We start from the raw sequence: 20,632 nt of genomic DNA on the forward strand, positions 1-20,632 counted from the left end.
ATAGCCAATCAAACCACATGGCTAATTGATCACCAGGCTAAACTTTTTAGAAGGACACCCTACAATGCCATTTTAATACAGATTTAATAAGAAATGGATGATGATGATGATGATGATGATGATGATGATGATGATGATGACAGCAATATTCCAGTATTTGAATGGATGCCACAAAGAGCAGGAGGTCAACTTATTTACCAAAGCCAGAGAAGGCAAGGGAAGAAACAATGGATGGAAAATAAGGAGAAGAAACCTGGAATTGAGGTGAAACTTCCTAACAGTAAGGACAATTAACTAGTGGAACCAATTGGCTTCAGAAGTTGTGGGTGCTTCATCACTGGAGGTTTTTAAGAAGCGACTAGAAAGTCACTTCTCTGTAATGGTATAAGGCAGTGTTTCCTAAACTTGGGAACTTCAAGATGTATGGACTTCAACTCCCAAAATCCCACAGCCAGCCATGCTGGATGGGGAATTCTGGGAGTTGACGTCCACACTTCTTAAAGTTCCCAAGTTTGGGAAACACTGGTATAAGGTTCCCTGTTGAGCAGCAGGTTGGACTAGAAAACCTCCAAGGTCCCTTCCAGTTCTATTCTATTTTGATGATATTGGCTCTGAACTCTGTTGTGTGAAGGAATCTGGAATAAAATAACCCCAAAATTTTATTGATTTCCTTTTCATTCAGGAACACATAATGGCATACAAAGCACAGGGTATCATGCTGTAATTTACAGGGTAAATGTCCCCCAGACAGCCTACCTACCTATCGTGACATACATTTTGCTTCTCAATATTCCATAGTTTATGGAAGGTGTCCTTATGTCTGACCTACTGCTAAATTTTAACACTAATTTATGACCTAACCCTAACTCTTTTCTTTCTTTCGTTTTTGTTTTTGCTGGATGGGGGCTTTTCATCCAGCATCCTTGAGCCTTACACCAGATGTTTGGTTTTGGTGCCTTTTAAGTTAGGCAAGCCGTTTCCTTTGCTGCTTTTAGACCTAGGCCTGATAGGATTGTCCAAAAGTTGCACAGATGGTTTCACACTTTAAGGCAGAACTGGAACTGAGTATTTATTGGTCTCTAACCTGGTGCCTTCACCACTACACCAACCTGGATCTTTTTACTCACAAAATCTACTCATTGAACTGGCTCCTCTCTGGTGTGAGTCCATCCATGAAAAACCAGGGAGCTCTTCTGACCAAAGCTTTTGTTTGCATTGGGAGCACTGATATGGCTTTCCTCCAATGTCGATCCTCTCGGGCATAATCAGTTGTGATCTACAATATCTGGGTTTTTCCCGCAATAGTCAGATCTGTAGATCTTTTCCACTACTGATATTCTTGGACTAACAAGGATATCAAAAATACTCTGAATTACTTCTTGGATGGACTTTGATTCAAGCTACTGTTTCCTTCCTCACAGAATGAGACCTGCATTACTGTCTGCCTTATGTGGCTGTCCAAGCGACCTTTTCCTTCCCACTGACTTCCAGCTATTTCCCTTTTTTTTGAACTAGGAATTGATCTCCCTTGATATTTTGATGTTTCTTCCACAAACTCTATTTTGTCCAGCTCAGAACTCTTTTCTTAGTTTTTTTCTCCTTGTCTGTTACCTGCTGGGGAAGAAGAGTTTTGGGGTTTTCCAGAGGAACTAGTAAGATTTTGATTGCTGCCTTGGTTTCCTGGGCATTTTAAGGCTGCTTGTGATTCTCAGTTCTCCACAGTGCTCTCACTGGCATTCTTTTGCCTGCAAGATTCACATAAAAGGGTTAGTTTAATTATGGTTTATAAAATGGCTACACAACATTTCAAAAAATATAAGAGCCAAAAGCATGTATATTACAGTAAAACATATCAAAGATGCCAAAATGCTAATTTAATCCCTTACATTCAAATACCCATTCAATTGGGAAATTTACTTACTGACTTGGATCAATCACAAATTCATAGAACTGCAAAGAGTTAAATATATCTGGATTCTGGAAGTGCTGGGGACAGATCATACATATACACATATATGTGGATAAACTCACACTTTTCGATCTAAATGTAGAGGGGTGGGGGTAGATGGGTGGGTGGATTAACTGATGAAATGATCTCAAGAGCCTCGGTAAAATTGAAAGGACCATGCTTGCCCATGGAAGTCCACCATTCCAAATAAGAAATAGGCAAGAAATACTGTCCACAATCACACTGATGACAACCCAATTCAGGTAGTCCTCACCTCACTGGGACCAGCAAGTCCATTCCTAAATGGCATAGTCATTAACTATGACATCACATAACTATGCCAACTTACAACAACTGTTCTGGCTGTGGTCATTAAGTGAATCACTGTGGTCTCCTCAGTGCAGTGTAAACATGGCTGTGACTTGCAGCTTCCTGTCAATTTCCAATTCATTTTGTATGTTAGAAGTCAGTTGTGAATGTAGCTTTGAAGACTGAGTGATAAGTCATAAGGTAGGTCTACCTATAAAACAGGACTTCACAAATGGGCTCAATAATGACTTATTTAAAAAGTTGTGGGTTAAGCACAGTTGTGCCATGTTAGTCTATGGATGGCACACCACCAGAAAACCCTGTGTTTGTTTGCTAGATATAGAAGTAAAAACAAAATTCCTGAAGACAGCACTGGCAGATCAGTTCCAAATTGTTGCCAAAAAACGAATGTGCCCATAAAATTACAAGGAGTCAGCCTTAACATGAAGGAGACCTTTTAAAACTCCCAACACAAAGAAAAACTCAAGCACTAGTTTTAAAGTATGCATCATCTGTGGAATACAATCTGGGGAGGGAAGGAATATGTAGCAGCTGACATGTTTCAGCCTCGTTGCGTCTCCGTTTTTACACCCTGGGGAAACCCAAACAGCCCTACTTGCTTTCTGGCTCTCCACCACCTTTCAGCTGCTGCTTCCACCCTGGGAAGACCAGGAGGCCTCCCTTCCTACCTCACCCATCGCAGCGGAGAGCCGAAAGAGGAAGCTCTCCTGCTGTTCTCCTTTTCTCTTCCAAATCCTCTCTTGGAATCAACTGTTCAAATGTTTAAACTCTTTTTTTTTGAGGCCAACTCTTTTGGCCTCAATTACCAATGTTTTCCTGTACTCTAGTCTACAGTTTTCTATTGTGGCCATTGCTTATCTGTAGTGTGCCATTTAATGACATTAAGCTGAAAACTTAATTAAGTTTTAAACTTAAACTTAAAAGAACCTTGGTAGTACAGTGGTCTAAGGCACCCTGTTATTAAGCTGATTATTAAGACCAGATGCCTGCAATTACTGCAGGTTCGAATCTCGCCAAGGCTCAAGGTTGACTCAAATTTCATCCTTTCTAAGGTAGGTAAATTGAGGACCCAGTTGTGGGGGCAATAAGCTGACTTTGTATAAATATACAAAAGAATGAAGGCTATTGCTTAGCGCATTGTAACGCGCCCTGAGTCTCCAGAGAAGGGCGGCATATAAATCAAAAAAAATTTTTTTTAAAAAAAAACCACGTAGTTCCATCTCTACCTAATGCAGCTGCATGATTTTTTTCATTGATTATGCACCATCTAGTCATTTTTCACTCCAGTTATCCCATCAATAGAATTTCTCCATGATGATTGTTCCTAATTTATTTGTTTAGGCCTCCCAAGGATTCACTCATCAGCACAGAAAAAGAGCAAGAAGCTCCCCATGCAAGAAGCGAAGACCACATCAAGGGAAAGAAGCGGGGAGCACTATATGCATACAGCAGTCAAAGCACACCTCCTTTAAGGATTGGTGAAGATTGTTCCAGCCACTTATTTATTGTGGGGTGTGCGTGCGCAGAACAACTCATGAACACTTAGTTTTGCAAGAGACAGAAACCTGAAGATGGAACCTTGACTGTACTTAGCTTTTCAACATTAACCAGTTTCTGGGCCTTAAAAGCTCATCAAGCACTTATTTGTGTGCAGAATCCCTAAATTATTGCTAGCTTGATTCCATTAATAGAATAAAGGAACATGCAACATTAATTCCCCATCTGTATTATTGGGGAGTGAATCTCGCTAGAGCAGTCTTCCCAATTTCCAGAGTAAGAAATCAGACCTGAGTATTCCTGAGCAGAATATTTGGAGGGTGTTAGTTTGCAGATTGAAAGCCTATCAATAGATTCCTGCACTTTTGTAGGGGTTTGGCTCTCAGTAAAGATTACCTCTCTAGATCCTAAACTTTTATGACTGATTTCCTGTGGTTCCCAAGGATTTAGGACTAGCATAGTGTGAAGCAGTACTATTACCTCTTGTTCTCTTGACACAACCCCTGAAGAATCAAGAGGGGGGCATAGGCATCTCCAAATACTCTAGAGTCCCACACTCCGGAGCAGCTTTCAGACTGATCAGCCAAGTTCTTCTTGTTAAAAAAATTCACCACCAGGCGTTTTGAGATATTTGTGTCTACCCACTGTCTCCATCATGGAGACCTTAGAGATGCAAAATGCAGAAGAGAGAGATTACAAGTTAACAATTATAGTGCATTAAAAACCCACTGTATGTGTGGAGTCCTCAACCACTGAGCAAGAGTTGGGAAATGAGCTTTACATTACCTATTACATTCATTCATTATTAAACTTTCACAGTTTGAGGTAAATCTGAGCATTTTGCCTTGCCCTAATGTTCATAGCAACACTGACAATAACCATTTTTACATGTTAAAAGCTACTGATAAAGGTAATATAATGCATTTTTTTAAAAAAGAACATTTTCTACTGTACATTTTCCCCCTCATGTTAAGGTAGCCAAACACAGAGTTTTGTCCATCTTCTGTGCAACAGTGCAAACTGTGGCAAAATAGCAGCCGCTTCCACAAGTCCACTGCCTGACCCAGGGACAAATCCAGGGCCCACTGAAAATGATAGCCGCTTCCATGACACAGTCATATGTCCCAGGGATGTGTGTCCTCCCCTCCTTCCCCAACATGAGGATCAGAGATCTTCCAAAGGTAAGGAGGTGGAGGGTATGAAGTCTGGAGGGATAGAGTCAGGCTTAAGGAGATCCTTGGGGAAAGGAGGCCTGTGGGGACCCTGGGGAGGAGGGAAAGGAGTGGGAGGACCATGTGGAGGAGTGAAGGGCCGAGGGGACACAAGGGATAGGAAACAGAGCACAGGGGGTCTTGGAGGGTTGGGAAGGTTTAGGGATGCCTATGGCAGGCAAGCATCATGATGCTGAGCTAGGCTTCCAACAGTTTTCCCCTGCATCGAGGTAGCCAGTGTTCTGCTTAGTGACTTGCACATTCAATTAATAGCTGCCTCGGGCAGTTAAGAAAAGCGGTCTCACTTAACGGCCGTTGCAACATGCAATCATAATTGCAAGTCCCATAATAGTTGTATCTTGAGGACTACTTCTATGCTGGCTAGGGAATTCTGGGGTTAAAATCTGGGTGAAACCAAGTTAGAAGATTGAAACTCCACGTGTGGGTTCATAATGAAAATACAAAAGCTCCATCCAAAATTCCTTTTTGAGGAATTCTACTTCTTCTGCAAAAGGAAATATCCAGAAGATTCTCCTGATAACCAGAATCTGGTAGTTAGCCATTTTCCGCTTTCCTTTTCTCTCCACCTACAAATTTAATCCTGAGAAAAGTTTGAGTAAAAAGAATCAGGCCAGAATTCAAATAGTCAATTTCTCACCTACACTTTCAATGGGAGATCAGAAATGAAATTCAGGACTTCTCTAAACTCACCTACTTTTTCCCATATGGATTTCCTTGTGTGCAATAAGGGACGGTTCATGCTTGAAGTGAAAATTCTGTAAAAGTTGGACCATAAGAAAGGCTGAGCGCCAAAGAATTGAGACCTTTGAACTATGGTGCTGGAGAAGACTCCTGCGAATCCCTTGGACTGCAAAGCGATCAAACTGGTCAGTCCTAGAAGAGATCAACCCTGACTTCTCTTTAGAAGGCCAGATCCTGAACATGAAACTCAGATACTTTGGCCACCTAATGAGACGGAAGGGCTCCCTGAAGAAGAGCCTAATGCTGGGAAAGAAGGGGACAATAAAGAACGAGGGGGCTGGATGGAGTCACTAAAATAGTAGGCGTGAGCTTAAATGGACACCAGAGGATGGTAGAGGACTGGAAGGCCTGGAGGAACGTTATCCATGGGGTCGCAATGTGTCGGACACGACTTCGCAACGAACAACAAAAACATGCTTGAAGTAATGTCTACAGACTGGACATTAGAAAGATTTTTCCATGGAGTGAGTCCTCTGGTGTATTACCAGGTAAGAATTCTGATTAAAACTTTTCCCACAGTCAAGACATTCAAAAGATTGGTCTCCTGTGTGAGTACCCTGGTGATAGATGAGGTGGGAATTTCGACTGAAACTTCTCCCACAGTCAAGACATACAAAAGGTTTCTCTCCTGTGTGAGTACTCTGGTGGTTGATGAGGTGGGAATTCTGACTGAAACTTTTGCCACAATCAGGACATTCAAAGGGTTTGTCTCCTGTGTGAGTCCTTTGGTGTCTCAAGAGGTGGGAATTCTGACTGAAACCTTTTCCACAGTCAGGACATTTAAAGCGTTTCTCTCCTGTGTGAGTTCTCTGGTGTCTCATGAGGTGGAAATTTCTAATGAAACTTTCCTCACAATCTGGACATTCAAAGGGTTTCTCTCCTGTGTGAGTCCTCTGGTGATCCATGAGATAGGAATTTCGACTGAAACTTTTCCCACAATCTGAACATTCAAAGGGTTTCTCTCCTGTTTGAGTCCTCTGGTGTATTTCAAGATAGGAATCTTCACTGAAACTTTTCCCACAATCAGAACATTCAAAGGGTTTCCCTCCTGTGTGAGTCCTCTGGTGTCTCATGAGGTGGGAATTTGTAATGAAACATTTCCCACAATCAGAACATTCAAAGGGTTTCCCTCCTGTGTGAGTCCTCTGGTGTCTCATGAGGTGGGAATTTGTAATGAAACATTTCCCACAATCATGACATCCAAAGGGTTTCTCTCCTGTGTGAGTCCTCTGGTGTCTCACGAGGTGGGAATTCTGACTAAAACCTTTTCCACAATCAGAACATTCAAAAGGTTTTTCTCCTGTGTGAGTCCTCTGGTGGTTTATGAGATGGGAATTTTGACTAAAACCTTTTCCACAGTCAGGACATTCAAAAGGTTTTTCTCCTGTGTGAGTCCTCTGGTGGTTCATGAGGTGGGAATTCTGACTAAAACCTTTTCCACAGTCAGAACATTCAAATGGTTTCTCTCCTGTGTGAGTCCTCTGGTGTCTCATGAGTTCGCAATTCTGATTGAAACCTTTTCCACAGTCAGGACATTCAAATGGTTTCTCTCCTGTGTGAGTCCTCTGGTGTCTCATGAGGTGGGAATTTCTAATGAAACTTTCCCCACAATCTGGACATTCAAAGGGTTTCTCTCCAGTATGAGTCCTCTGGTGGTTCATGAGTTGGGAATTTTGACTGTAAGTTTTCCCACAATCGGGACATTCAAAGGGTTTCTCTCCTGTGTGAGTCCTCTGGTGTGTCACCAGGCTGGAATTATCTCTAAAACGTTTCCCACAGATAAGACATTGAAAAGGTTTCTCTCCTGTGTGAATCCTCTGGTGTCTCATGAGGTTGGAATTTGTAATGAAACATTTCCCACAATCAAGACATTGAAAGGGTTTCTCTCCTGTGTGAATCCTCTGGTGTCTCACCAGCATGGAATTATCACTAAAACATTTCCCACAGATAGGACAATCAAAGGGTTTCTCTCTTTTGTGAATCCTCTGGTGTATCATCAAGTGGGAATTTCTAATGAAACGTTTCCCACAACCTCGACACTTATAGGGTTTCTCCATGGAGTGAATCTTCTGATGTATTTACCAGGCTGGAATTATGACTGGAACTTCTCCCACAGTCAGGACATTGAAAGGGTTTTTCTCCTTTGGGATTCCTCAAGTGCAGGCCAGTCAAAATCGCAGCCTACTGGCTAGATGCGTCACACACTGGCTACGCCCATGCCCATTTTAGCAAAGGGGAAAAGTCACGATACATCAAGTGACGCTGCTGTGACGACGCACAGTCCTCCCACAGTCAAGACATTCAATGGGTTTCACTGCTGTGTGAGTCTTGGGTGCTTCACCAGATTGGAATTCTCACTGAAACTTTGCCCACAGAAAGGATATTCAAATGGTTTTTTTCCTGTGTATAAGTCCTTTAGTGCCTCATGACCTGGCAATTTCTAATGAAACTTTCACACAATCTACACGGTCATGCGTTTTCTCCCTATAGCGAGTCCTCTGATGTATCACCATGTTGCCATGCTCACTAAAGCATTTATTGCATTGGGAGCACTTTTATGACTTCCCTCTTGTGTGGTTGCTTCCACAAGGGAGCTGTTCTGACTAGTTTTTGCTACATTGAGATAATGTGTATGGCTTTTCTCCTGTCTAGCTCCTTGTTGCATAATCAGCTGTGATTTGGAATCTGTGCTTTTCCCATAATAGGCAAATCTATGGAGCTTTTCCACAGCTGATATTCTTGAGGAGGTCAAAAATATGGATAATGCCTTGTTTAATGGTGCTTTCATTCAAGCCATTTTCTTCCTGACAGGGTGTGGCTACATTCATCTCTGTTCTACGTGACTTCCCTTATTGATCTTTTCCTCCCCACTGATTTCCAGATATTTACCATTTTTGCTGATTGAAAAATAATCTCCTTTCACTTTTCATGTAATGTATCCTTGAGTTCTGCATAATCTGCTTATTCCATCTTGAAATCTTTCTTGATTTTCTCTCTTTTGTCTAACAGCTGCTGAAGGAGGAGAATTGTGTGTTTTTCTGAAGGAAATAGAAAATATTTTGATTTCTGGCTTGATTTTTTTCTCTTTTCAACATTGCTGGTTATTGACAGGTGTCCGGAGTGCTCTTATTGCCATCCTCTTTGTCTGTAAGATTCAAAGAAAAGTGTAACTTTAATTGTTTATAAAATGGTTAGAGATGATGTGAAAAAGGAAAAAATAACATATTACAATGAAAAAGCAAACATGTCCCAATGCATGAATAGTCTCTTATTTTATTTATGATTCATTTGACACATGGAATACTACTGAGATCTATGTTCAAATAAGCATTCAAACAAATTCAGTTGTTTAGTTGGGTCAATCATAAATTCTTAGCAATGCAAAGGACTATCATCAATTATATCTTGAAGTGCTGGGGATAGCTTATATAATTTCAGACATCCCTACAGAGAGAAATACAGATATACATGGAGAATATTTCAAGCCTGATAAAATGTCCCAAAATGGTTACAGTCAAATCTTCTGAGCTAAATTTAGAGATGTTGAGGCTTTAATTGATGAAATTATGCTGAAAGCCTGCTGCCAGTATACCAATGGGTTGGTTTCAAATTTTTTTACTACCGGTTCAGTTGGTGTGGCTTGGTGGGCATGGCATGGCTTGGTGGGTGTGGCTTGGTGAGCGTGGCAGGGGAAGGATACTGTAAAATCTCCATTCCCTCCCCACTCCAGGGGAAGGTCACTGCAAAATCCCCATTTCCTCCTGATCAGCTAGGACTCAGGAGGCAGAGAATAGATGGGGGCGAAGAGGTGATATTTACCAGTTGTCCTAACTCAGGGGTCGGCAAACTTAAACACTCAAAGAGCCACTTGGACCCGTTTCCCACAGAAAAGAAACACACTGAAGCCACAAAACCTGGGTGGGCGTGGCCAACTCGATGTCACTCACTCACCCAGTCACATGACCCCCCTAGCCACGCCTACCCAGCCACAAAACCATTCTGTCTCTCTTCCCCTCTTCCTATCTCCCCCATGTCTCTCTCCCTTTGTATCTCTCCCTCTCTTCCCTTCTCTCACCCCTCTCTATATATCACTCTGTATGTGTCTCTATGTCTCTCTCTCCCCCCCCCATCTCTCTCTCTCTGTGTCTCTCCCACTCCCTTCGGGTGACCGTCCTCCTCCTCCCACTCCTCTTGTGATGTCCTGGATGGCTGTGGCTGAGCCAGGAGTGTGTGCATGGGTGGGGAGACCTTTCCCAAACGAGCACCAAAGCACAGCAAAGGCACCTGCGGGGTGAGCAGCTGCTCAATTAGGAGGGTCTTAACAGGATGGGACAGGGAGTTCCTCCTGCGGCGTCATTCTAATCCACTTCGCTAAACTTCTGGTTTCACAGTTCGGCTTCTTGGCGAAGGAGGTTAGCTGTGGTAGATGCTTTCTTGGTAGCCTTATTCCGTCTCTTCTTTCTCCACCTCCGTACCTGGGCAAGAGCCCGGCATTTGGGTGGGTGGGAGGGGTCTTGTTACTCCACCGTGCCGCTTCTCACAGGAGCTCTTCAGAGCGCATGCTCCCGGCTGTGGCTGAGCCGGGAGCATGTGCACACGTGGGGAGACCCTCCTTAAGCAAACCGCTGCCCACCCTGCGTACACCTTTCCTGAGCTTCGGCGCTCGCTTGAGGAGGGTCTCCCTGCGCGTGCGTACGCTCCTGGCTCAGCACAGCTGGCCAGGGCATCACGAGTGTGGAAGAGCCACACTCAATGGGCCAAAGAGCTGCATGCGGCTCGCGAGCCATGGTTTGCCGACCACTGTCCTAACGACTCAAAATTTCTGCTACCGGTTCTCCAGAACTGCTCAGAACCTGCTGAAACCCACCTCTGCAGCATACCCAACAATTTTGCTTGTCAGAAGCTAGCTGGGGAGGTCACAAATTGGGATCAAGAGTGTGGGATGTTGCTGCCATCATAATTGTGCAACTATTGGCAGAACCCGAGTTGGTGTAACTCCTTTTCCTGCACCTTCAAAATCACACTCACTGCTGACATGCGGTCACTAAACAAATGCTAGGATTACCACAAATTTTGTGGACCAGGTGCACATCTGCTTCTACTGTGCCATAGTAACTTTGAAGCTCAGGGAAGAAGTGGTAAGTGAGGACTACCTGTGCAACCAAAGATACCAAAAGGTCCTCAATAGCTATTTTTTAGAAAGTGCTGGATTAAGCACCTGGTTAATACAAGTGTAGTGCTACCCTGGAAAGGGCCAGTGGAGTCCGGGATCTCCTGGCCCTCTTAGTATGGCCGCTGGTCCACACTGGTCCCTTGCTCAGGAATCTCTACTGGCCTGGGTCACATAGTGTCATGGTGGTCAGTCTCCTCTCAGCAGACAAGTCACGTGGTGGGGTGAGTATTTTCCCAGCAGGTCACATGATATGATGGTATTCATGTGGCTGGTTGGCAAGAGGAGCTGGACTTCAGCGAGAAGCCTATCAGGCTCAGGTGGGCGAGGGGCGTAGGGCAAAGGGAAGATCCCCCCTGGAGAGAAGCCCAGAGGAAGTCATGCTGAACCAGGCCCTGTTCCTGATATAACAGGTTAGGGGGAGTCAAAGAGCCCAAGAGCCTCTTGCACAAGCAGCTTCTCAAGGTCCCTGGGTCGCCCCAGACCAAGCTGCGCAAGCCACTCAGCCTGCAGAGACCGTTTCTTGAAGGCCCCAGGCCCCAAAGGTCCCAGTGTTGGGTGTTAAATATGAGGAAGATCCTGAGCAATTGGGGTTCTTCCTGGTGCAAGTCTGGAACTTCATGCAGGAGTATGGGGCCGAATTGGAGCCGGCAGAAGCCTGGATAAGATGAGTAACCATGGCCCTGGAGGGGGTAGCAGCGGAGTGGATGGTCTCTCTCCACAATGGCAATGCCCCCAACTGCGGAACTATGACCACTTTATGGCAGCCCTTTGCCAACAGTTTGGGGACCCACTGGTTGAATGCAAGGCTAGGATCTAGATAAATACCATCACCCAAGGGCGACGGTCAGTGCACACATATACCCAGGTGTTTTGAGAGGTGGCATGCCGGCTGGCCGCATGGTCCAAAAACATCCTCATTGAGTGTTTCAAAGATGGCCTCAATGATGACATCTACCACACCTGCATCTTGCACAGGGCTCCACAAACCCTACAATGCTGGTATGTATTGACAGCAGAAGTGGAGATCAACCTTGCCCAGGACTGATGCTGGGGGACCAGCAGACAAGGTGAGTCCTTCCTTCCCACTTGTAAGAAACACCCCAGGAGCACAATGTGCCTCAGACGTGGGGGGGGGGGGGGAAGGCATCAAGTTGCAGCATATCAATCCAGCAGACCCAACCTCAGCACCACAGCAACCCCAAGGGAGGAGGCAATAAAACCATCTCTAAGGACCTGAGAGACAGTGCTGAAAGGTCTGGAGGTCGTAGAGTTCACCCCTCCTGGCTCTGAGGGGTTGGGAACTCCAACCAACTCGGGTGAGGCTAACAGCGACGGCGATGATGATTCCTGAGTAAGTCGGCAGGTGACCCCTGTAACTTCCCTGTGGAGTTAGTGGTGCCCTCTTCAGGGGCCCAAGGAAGGATGCTGGCTTTATTGGACTCGGGCTGCACTAGATCCAGTCAGCCCTGAAGTCATTGAAAAGCTGGGAGTGAGACTCAAATGGCTGAGAATGCCCATAGCTTTTTGCCAGCTAGATGGAACTGTAGCTGGAGGGGACCCAGCTCACTTTATAACTGAACCAGTAGAGATGAAAATGGGAAAGCATAAAGAGACTCTGAGTTTTATAGTGGCACCAGGAATGGAGAGTTCCCTCCTACTTGGACTGTCTTGGCTGTGGAAATGGAACCCTGAAGTAAATTGGAGGAGGGGGCTTTTGAAGATTCGGCAGAAAGTGGCCAAGGAAGAGGAAAAGATCTCAAAACCCAGCGGTGAGAGAAACAAAGGGCAAAGGAAGCTGGGGGCAGCAGCTCGGGACCACTCAATAAGTGAATCCAAAATCCCAAAGGAGTACTGGGACTTGAGAGATGTGTTTAGTGAGAAAGGCTCTGATGCGCTTCTGCCCCATTGCTCCATGGACTGCAGTATTGAAATTATTCCTGGAGAATTCTCCTGAAGCCTAAACTTTACTCAATGATTCCACGCGAGCTAGGAGAGCTTCGAACCTTCATAGACAAGAACTTAAAACATGGATTTATCCAACCAGTAAGGTGACGAGTGGCAGCCCCAGTTTTGTTCCAGGAAAAGATAGATGGGACTCTTCATCTATGCGTTGATTATAGGGGGGCTAAAAGCGGTGTACGTAGAAAATGTCTACCCATTGCCGCTGATGAAGGACATGTTGGCACATCTAGCCAAAGGATAAATCTTCACTGTTAGGCTTGCAGGAAGCTTACTACAGGGTGCAAATCAAGGAGGGCGATGAATGGAAAACAGCATTTAATTGCCCCCTGGGATGTTTCCAGTTCGAGGTGCTCCCTTTTGGCTTACAGGGGGCCTCCCTGGTGTTCATCAATTGATCAATGAGGTGCTGCATGACTTTTAGTACAAGGGAGTGTTGGTGTTGAGTGTTGCTGAAGTGAGGCCTCTGATGTATGCGACAGGCCTCAGGTGTCCATCATGTTCCTGATATAGTACTCCCCCAAGACCATCCCGACTGGCATCAACATGTAATTCATATGGCCGGTTCGGGTCTGTGTAGGCCAAGACAGGCATTTATGAGTCTCCTTTCAGTTGGTCAAAGGCCTGCTTGCACTGCTTAATCCATTGCCTGAATTGACTTCTGAGACTTCCTGGGTCCGTTCTTCTGATGGAGGTGACCAAACAGACACATTCTCTGCCTCCTCATTCTTCAACAAATTATTGAGGGGACAGGCTATCTTTGCAAACCCTTTGACAAACCTCCGATAGTATGAGCAGAATCCTAGAAATGGTCACAGCTTAGCCACATTTTGGGTCTTGGCTAGGAAGTTACAGCCTCCAATTTTGTGGGTAAGTTGATATCCCTCCGGCAGAGACAACATGACCAAAGTATGTATGGTCATGGTTTTATCAACAGATGGTTGAGAAAATTGGCATTTCTCTAATGACAGCTTCAACCCTCCTTCATGGAGACTGGTCAGAACCTTCTCCAAGTGTTCCTCATGTTGTTTAAGAGTCCATCAAAGACAATGATATCGTCTAGGTACATTAGCACCTCTATCAAGTTCATGTCTACCGCTGTCTGCTCCATGAGTCTCTGAAAGGTTGCCAGGGGCCCTGATAACCCTTGGGGCAGCCAAATGAATTCATAGAACCCCAAGGGGCAGATGAAAGCAGTTTTCTCTCTATCATCTGGATACATGGGAATCTAGTGGTAGCCACTTCTCAAATCCAGTGCACTGAACCACTTTCCTCCCAATAAACAATGCAGGGCATCTTCGATCTGAGGAGTAGTGTACTGATCTGGAATGATCCTCCAATTGAGGGTACAGTAATCTATGCATATTCTCAGGGATCCATTCTTCCAGACTAATACTATGGGAGAAGCGTAGGTACCTGGAGAGTCTTGGATGACCCCAGTTCTCTTCAACTCCATTAGATGTTCTCTGAGGTCATCTAAGTCACTTAAGGGAATCTGCCGAAACCCTTCTCAGAAAGGCTTATGTTCCTGTAGAAGAATAAGATGTTGAGCACTCCTAGCACACCCAATGTCAAATTCATTTTTTGAGAACAGATGTCACCACTTCCAAAATTGGTCTCTAGCCCTCTCCCGCCACTCTTGGGAAAGCTGTGTGTTCTTCATCTGGTCCTTCAACCTCACAGGGAAGTTGGTAACATTTCAAACTCCGACCAAAATCTATCTTTTGGCCTGCTGCAAGGCCCTTGTGGAGACCACCTCTGGGATTATCTCCAGTCCAAAATTCTGTTTTCTGGGGTTAGTTTCAAGTAAGGCCCAGGCTCTTTCCAGTCCACTTTGGATGCCCGTAGACACGCTACCTCCCCTGGTTGTAGTACTCTCTTCACCTGGTCCATTTTCCACAATCGTCCCACACCTTCTGCAGGAGCCTGTGGCTCTTGCACCAGGTGTCAGTACACTGATCCCCATCACCAAGTCATCTCCTGCTGGGACAATTGGGGTGAGCAGACATCTAACTAAATTGGTATTTGTCCCCACAATCAGGGAGCCCTGGCTAATTCACGGGAGGAGGTACAAACAATGGCCAGGGTGTCAAAGTTTTCAGCATATCCAACAACAAATGTTAGCTGGATAGATAGATGCCCATTATATGGGAACTTCTTTGTTCCAATGCCCCAAATCTTCAAATCATCTCATTTTTGTATGAGTATGTGCCTCAGATGCCTGTCATAGAAATTCTGGTACAGTAATGTCACTTGTACACCTGAATCCAAGAGACCCCTAGTGTAGATGCCTTCCACTTGCACTGGCACCATTGGAGAAGGGCCCACCGTTTAGGAATCATTGTGGTAAGAGACGCAGCATCTGGTCTGACGGTCTGTGCTTGGATAATCTTGTGAGTCTCTGAAGGCTGTTGCCAGAGCCTCGTCACTTTGACCTCGCTATGTCCTTGGGTATGGGAGCACTTTGCTAAGGGAGATGCTCCCATCACTTCTGTCACTAAGGGCCCTTTTTAATTTCCTAGCTGCACCGGACTCCGTAGTTTGTGAGGTTTTGTACAAGTACTCACGTAGTGCCCTGCACTCCCACAGTTATAACAGATCACTGGCCTCGGTGGCTGCTCAACTGAAGCATAAGAGCCCATCTTCTAATTGATCAGCCCAGCTGGGCTTCCATTCAAAGGCAAAACCACCCATTGTCATCCACGAGGTCATCATTTCTGTTAGATGGGATATTTTGGCTTCCATAGTGGTGAGCCAGGCATCGTCATCTCATTTTCCTCAATTCTGCACCTGGAGGCCATTTTGGTGGCAGATCAGTTGTTGCCTCTTTGGCTTCCTCCACCACCTCTGTTGCCCTAACTCTTTTAATGAGCTTATGATAACCCCAGATGTTCCCTGCAGCCAGAATCTTTAGCTGATTCCAGACTGGGTCCGAGCATAAAGCTGCTCCATCCTGGCCTGTTCTACTTCAGCTGGATCCATCCCCTTCTTTTCCACAATCTGATACAGCAACTTGTTCAATTGTCTGATGTAAAGAGCCTTGGTGGCTCAGCAGACTAAAGTGCTGTTAACTAGCACCAGCTGCCTACAATTACTGCAAGTTCAAATCTCACCAGGCTCAAGGTTGACTCAGCCTTCCATCCTTTCGAGGTAGGTAAAATGAGGACCCAGATTGTGGGGCAATAAGCTGACTTTGTATAAAAAAGAATACTGCTTAGAGGGAGCCAAAAGCCCTACTAAGCAGGTATATACAAAAGTATGAAGGCTATTGCTTAACGCATTGTAAGCCACCCTGAGTATCCGGACAAGGGCGGCATATAAATCGAATCAATCAATCAATCAATCAATCAATCAATCAATCAATCAATCAATGTACTCAGACAGCCTTTCACCTCTCTTCTGGTACATTTGCTCGAATTGAAACAGCAGACTAGAAACTGTTTCAACAGGTCCTAATTCATCCTGTAGTAAACAGAAGTAATCTCGCAACAGTGAAATGCCTTTGGCTGAGTGTTAAGTTTTTAATGGCTTCTACAGCAAGACTGTTAGGCTCTCTCTAACCCTCTGCTTCTTTTGAGTGTCTGATACATCCCACTCTTCAACTGCTTGTACTGCCTATTCCATCCAAGTTTCATATTCTTCATCCCCCTCTGGCGCTGACTGTATCCCTGAAAAGGTACGTAATTTCTTGTACCCAGCACCTGCACAGTAGTTGCCAGTCAGGATTTGGTTGGGTGTCAGGTTCCCCATAGCCTGGGCAGACCCTGCACTACGGTAACCAAGGTGTGTGTGTCTCCACTTGGGGGCCCAATGTCTTTGCTGAAGGCATGGCCCATGGGGTCGGGTGTATCATCCTTGCCCTTATGTCTGGTTAATTGAAGGCTTTCAACCCCAAAGCACTCTGGGATCCTTATCATCCACACCAATAGCACATAAGAGTGAGAAGAGTCCCAGTCCACTTTCATATCTACAACACATATCCTCTGGTCTGGGACACGGGCCCTCACCGCCTAGAGAATTTTCTGTTCTGGCCAAGCATCCCCAGGGACGTCAATTGCTAAACTTGTCTCTATCTCACAGTTCTGGTTCTCACACCACTTAGTGACGGCAGTGGTGTCCATTTTGCTCACTTGGCTCAAGTCTCTGGATGGGACCACCCCCCATCGAGAAAGCCCAGAAAAAAATCCCAGAAGAGACCCCACGTAGTGCTACCCCTAAAAGGGCTGCTGGAGTCTGGGTTCTCCTGGCCCTCTTGGTATGGCCACCAGTCCACTCTGGTCCCTCGCTCAGGCACCTCTACTGGCCTGTGTGGAGTGGTGGTCAGTCTCTCAGCAGGCAGGTCATGTGGTGGGGTGATGGTCACTTTTTTCCCAGTAAGCGGGTCCTGTGATGAGATGGTATTCATATGGCTGGATTTTTTTTTCCTTCCTTCCTTCCTTCCTTCCTTCCTTCCTTCCTTCCTCCCTCCCTCCCTCCCTCCCTCCCTCCTCCTGCCCCTCTTTCTCTCCCTCCCCCTCCCCGCCACACACTCTCTCTCTCTTGAATGGCCTGCTGGGTTTTCCTTCCACGGCCTCTGCTCCTTCGTGGATTCCTCTGCTTGCCCCACAGAAGCCATTCCTCTCCTATCCCCTTCTCTCCCTCAGGCTTGCCCCTCAGAAGCCTCTATTATCCTCCCTATTGCCTTCACTCCCTCTCCCTTTCCCCAGGTCTCTTTCTCTAAAAAATTTTTAATTTTTTTTTAAAGTTTTAAAAAACAGTTTAAAAGAGAGGTTAGGCCAGGCCGGCCTGCTGGAAAAAAAATGTTTTGATGGCACAGCGGAAAGCGCGCAGGTCCAGGATCCTCCGTATCTCCGGGGGGAGCTTGTTCCAGATGGCTGATGCCCCCACAGAGAAGGCTCTCCCCCTGGGGGCCGCCAGTCCACATTGTTTGGCCGACGGCACCCTGAGGAGCCCCTCTCTATGGGAGCGTACTGGTCGGTGAGAGGCCAAAACCTCATTTTATTCCCTTCTCCCCCCTCACCCCACATGTATAGGAAAGGAAATGCCATACTTATTGGCAAGATATGAAATTAAAAAAACACTGAACGGTTGAACAGTGTTCCAATACTGGAGGAGTTGACATAAAGAAGAGGGTTTCCAAAGCACCAGAAAGCAAGACAAGAAGCAATGGATGGAACTAATCAAGGAGAAAAGCAACCTAGAACTTCCTGTTTGGAGAAACTTACTAACAGTGAAAACAATTAACCAGTGGAACAGTTTACTTTCAGAATTAGAGGAATTATTGAGTCTGTCATCTACAATCCCTATAACTGTCTGGTTTGGTTCTGCAACCCAACAAGACAGACACAGACTTCAGAGGATAATTAGAACTGCAGAAAAAAGAATTACTACCAACCTGCCTTCCATTGAGGACCTGTATACTGCATGAGTCAAAAAGAGGGCTGTGAAAATATTTACAGATCCCTAAACTGTTTCAACTTCTACACTCAAAATGACACTATAGCGCACTGCACACCAGAACAACTAGACACAAGAACAGTTTTTTACTGAATGTCATCACTCTGCTAAACAAATAATTCCCTCAACACTGTCAAACTATTTACTAAGTCTGAATTACTATTACTATTAATCTTCCCATTGTTCCTATCACCCATCTCCTCCCACTTATGACTGTATGACTGTTACTTTGTGGCTTGTATCCTTACGATTTATATTGTTTCCTACTATGATTTGATTACTTATTTGTATCCTATGACTATCATTAAGTATTGTTCCTTGTGATTCTTGACAAATGTATCTTGTCTTTTTATGTACACTGAGAGCATATCCACCAAAGACAAATTCCTTGTGTCCAATCACACTTGGCCAATAAAAAATTCATTTCCATTCAATCCTATCCTATCCTATCCTATCCTATCCTATCCTATCCTATCCTATCCTATCCTATCCTATCCTATCCTATCCTATCCTATCCTATCCTATCCTATTCTCAGTCATGGAAAGTCCCCAGTGATTATCCAGAAAGATCATTGAGTTACATCTTGGTTTTTCCACATGCCAGTCCTGATCTGCTCCTGGTCACCGAGTATCCTTCAAAGGGATCAGATGCAATGTGACCTACTAAAAAACATTGTAACCTGTCTTTTTGAATCTTGTGGGTGAAATGAATGATTTTGGAATTCTTTGGTGTCTTCTAATCCCAGCAAAATCAGGATAATCCATCTGCATAGCTAAAATATCAAGTACTTTATGATTCTTGACGAATGTATCTTGTCTTTTTATGTACACTGAGAGCATATGCACCAAAGACAAATTCCTTGTGTGTCCAATCACACTTGGCCAATAAAAAATTCTATTCTATTCTATTCTATTCTATTCTATTCTATTCTATTCTATTCTATTCTATTCTATTCTATTCTATTCTATTCTATTCTATTCTACTTTTAGAAGAGATTGCACAGCCATTTGGTGCCTTTAGGTTAGAACTGATGTGTGGCCTTGCAGTTTCCTTGGCAAGGGGATTTGGAAGTAGTTTCACCCTTTCCAGTTTTTTAAGCCTGAGAGGACTGGCAGGCAGGACTGTCTGAAATGAGCAGGAGATTGGGATAGAAGTTTCAATTCATTCCAGTGATGGAGCACCCACAACCTCTGGAGGGAAGCCATTCCCAAAGAATCAACCTTCCCTGGAAGGAGACTTTTTAAGTCTTCCCACCAGCAGAAATTGCAGCCACCAGTTTCACAGCCTGCAGCACCAGTGGGCTTCAATTTGGGGAGGGAAGAAACCTGCAGCAGCAGCATCTGAAAGGCTTCAGCCCAGTTGCTTCTCCGCTTCCAGGCCGTGGAGGGAACCAAACAGCCTGAGTTGCTCTCGGATTCTCCTCCCACCTGCCCTCAACTCACCTTCCAGCTGCTACTTCCACCCTGGGAAGAGCACAAAAGCCACTCTGCACACCACCTTCCTCCCATTGAGTGATCAGGAAGAGAAAGTTGCTCTGTGCTTCTCCTCCCATCCTTTCTTGCAATACAGTACTCAATGGTTTTAACTCCTTAAGCGCAACCACAGAGCCAGCCTACTGTAGTGTCAGTTTTTCTCCCCTTGATCTCCATCTCCGGATAGGAACCACTTGTCCCGTCTCTATTTAAGGGATCTGCAAAGATGTTTTCACTGGTTAAAGCTATCAAGTCGTTTTTGACTTCTAGCAACCGACTTTTGCAACTGAGCCAAGTGAAATAGTGAAATGTGATGCTACTTAATCTTACAAAGATTAGTTATGGCCTGAGCCCTAAAAATTAATGACATTTTTTTTACAGAATTACAGAATAATCTTTCTTGGGGATGTCTGTCAGTGGAGATCAAAGCCTCTCTACACCCTAAAACTTTATGACTTATTTAATGTGGCTCCCAAGGATTTAGGACATGGCAACACCATCAGGCAAGATGCTCCAGGGGAGCCAGTTTCACTCCTGTTGGCCAGGGCTGCATCCAAGAGCACCTAGCCTGAAGCTTTATTCCTGAAGGACGAAATTGTATATCTGCTAAAAGTTAAATGCCATGTGTAAATTCTGTAAATTTACTTGCAGGCAAGTCTCCATTATTTTTTATTTTATTTTATTTTATTTTTTGAATTTGTATACTGCCCTACTCCCGAAGGACTCAGGGCAGTGAACAGGCAAATAAAATACATATAATACAAATGTTAAAAAACCATTAAAATACAATTAAATAATTGGCCCAGAAAACGAAATTTAAAA

The 20,632-nt window shown here is 44.8% G+C and overlaps 1 protein-coding gene across 4 annotated transcripts; it reads right to left on the bottom strand.

The window, feature by feature from the left end:
* Positions 1 to 641: 641 nt before the first annotated feature.
* LOC117657254 (uncharacterized) lies at positions 642 to 19,898 on the bottom strand. Of its 4 annotated transcripts, none has more exons than XR_009620857.2 (3): positions 19,781 to 19,898; positions 5,698 to 8,893; positions 642 to 1,745 (listed from the first exon to the last, which is right to left on the bottom strand). XR_009620857.2 is itself a non-coding variant. In XM_060685449.2 (2 exons), the coding sequence occupies exon 2, from the start codon at positions 7,803 to 7,805 to the stop codon at positions 6,192 to 6,194; it is 1,614 nt and encodes a 537-aa protein (XP_060541432.1). In that variant the 5' UTR covers positions 7,806 to 8,893; positions 19,781 to 19,898; the 3' UTR covers positions 3,760 to 6,191. The 4 variants fall into 4 exon arrangements, 1 of the variants encoding a protein (XP_060541432.1); XR_009620855.2 differs by having other exon boundaries at positions 4,256 to 8,893; XR_009620856.2 differs by lacking the exon at positions 642 to 1,745 and adding an exon at positions 3,760 to 4,438.
* Between the last annotated feature and the right edge of the window lie 734 nt (positions 19,899 to 20,632).

This window comes from Pantherophis guttatus, chromosome 2, assembly GCF_059756535.1.
Source record: "Pantherophis guttatus breed Tessera chromosome 2, ASM5975653v1, whole genome shotgun sequence".
Lineage (NCBI taxonomy): Eukaryota > Metazoa > Chordata > Lepidosauria > Squamata > Colubridae > Pantherophis > Pantherophis guttatus.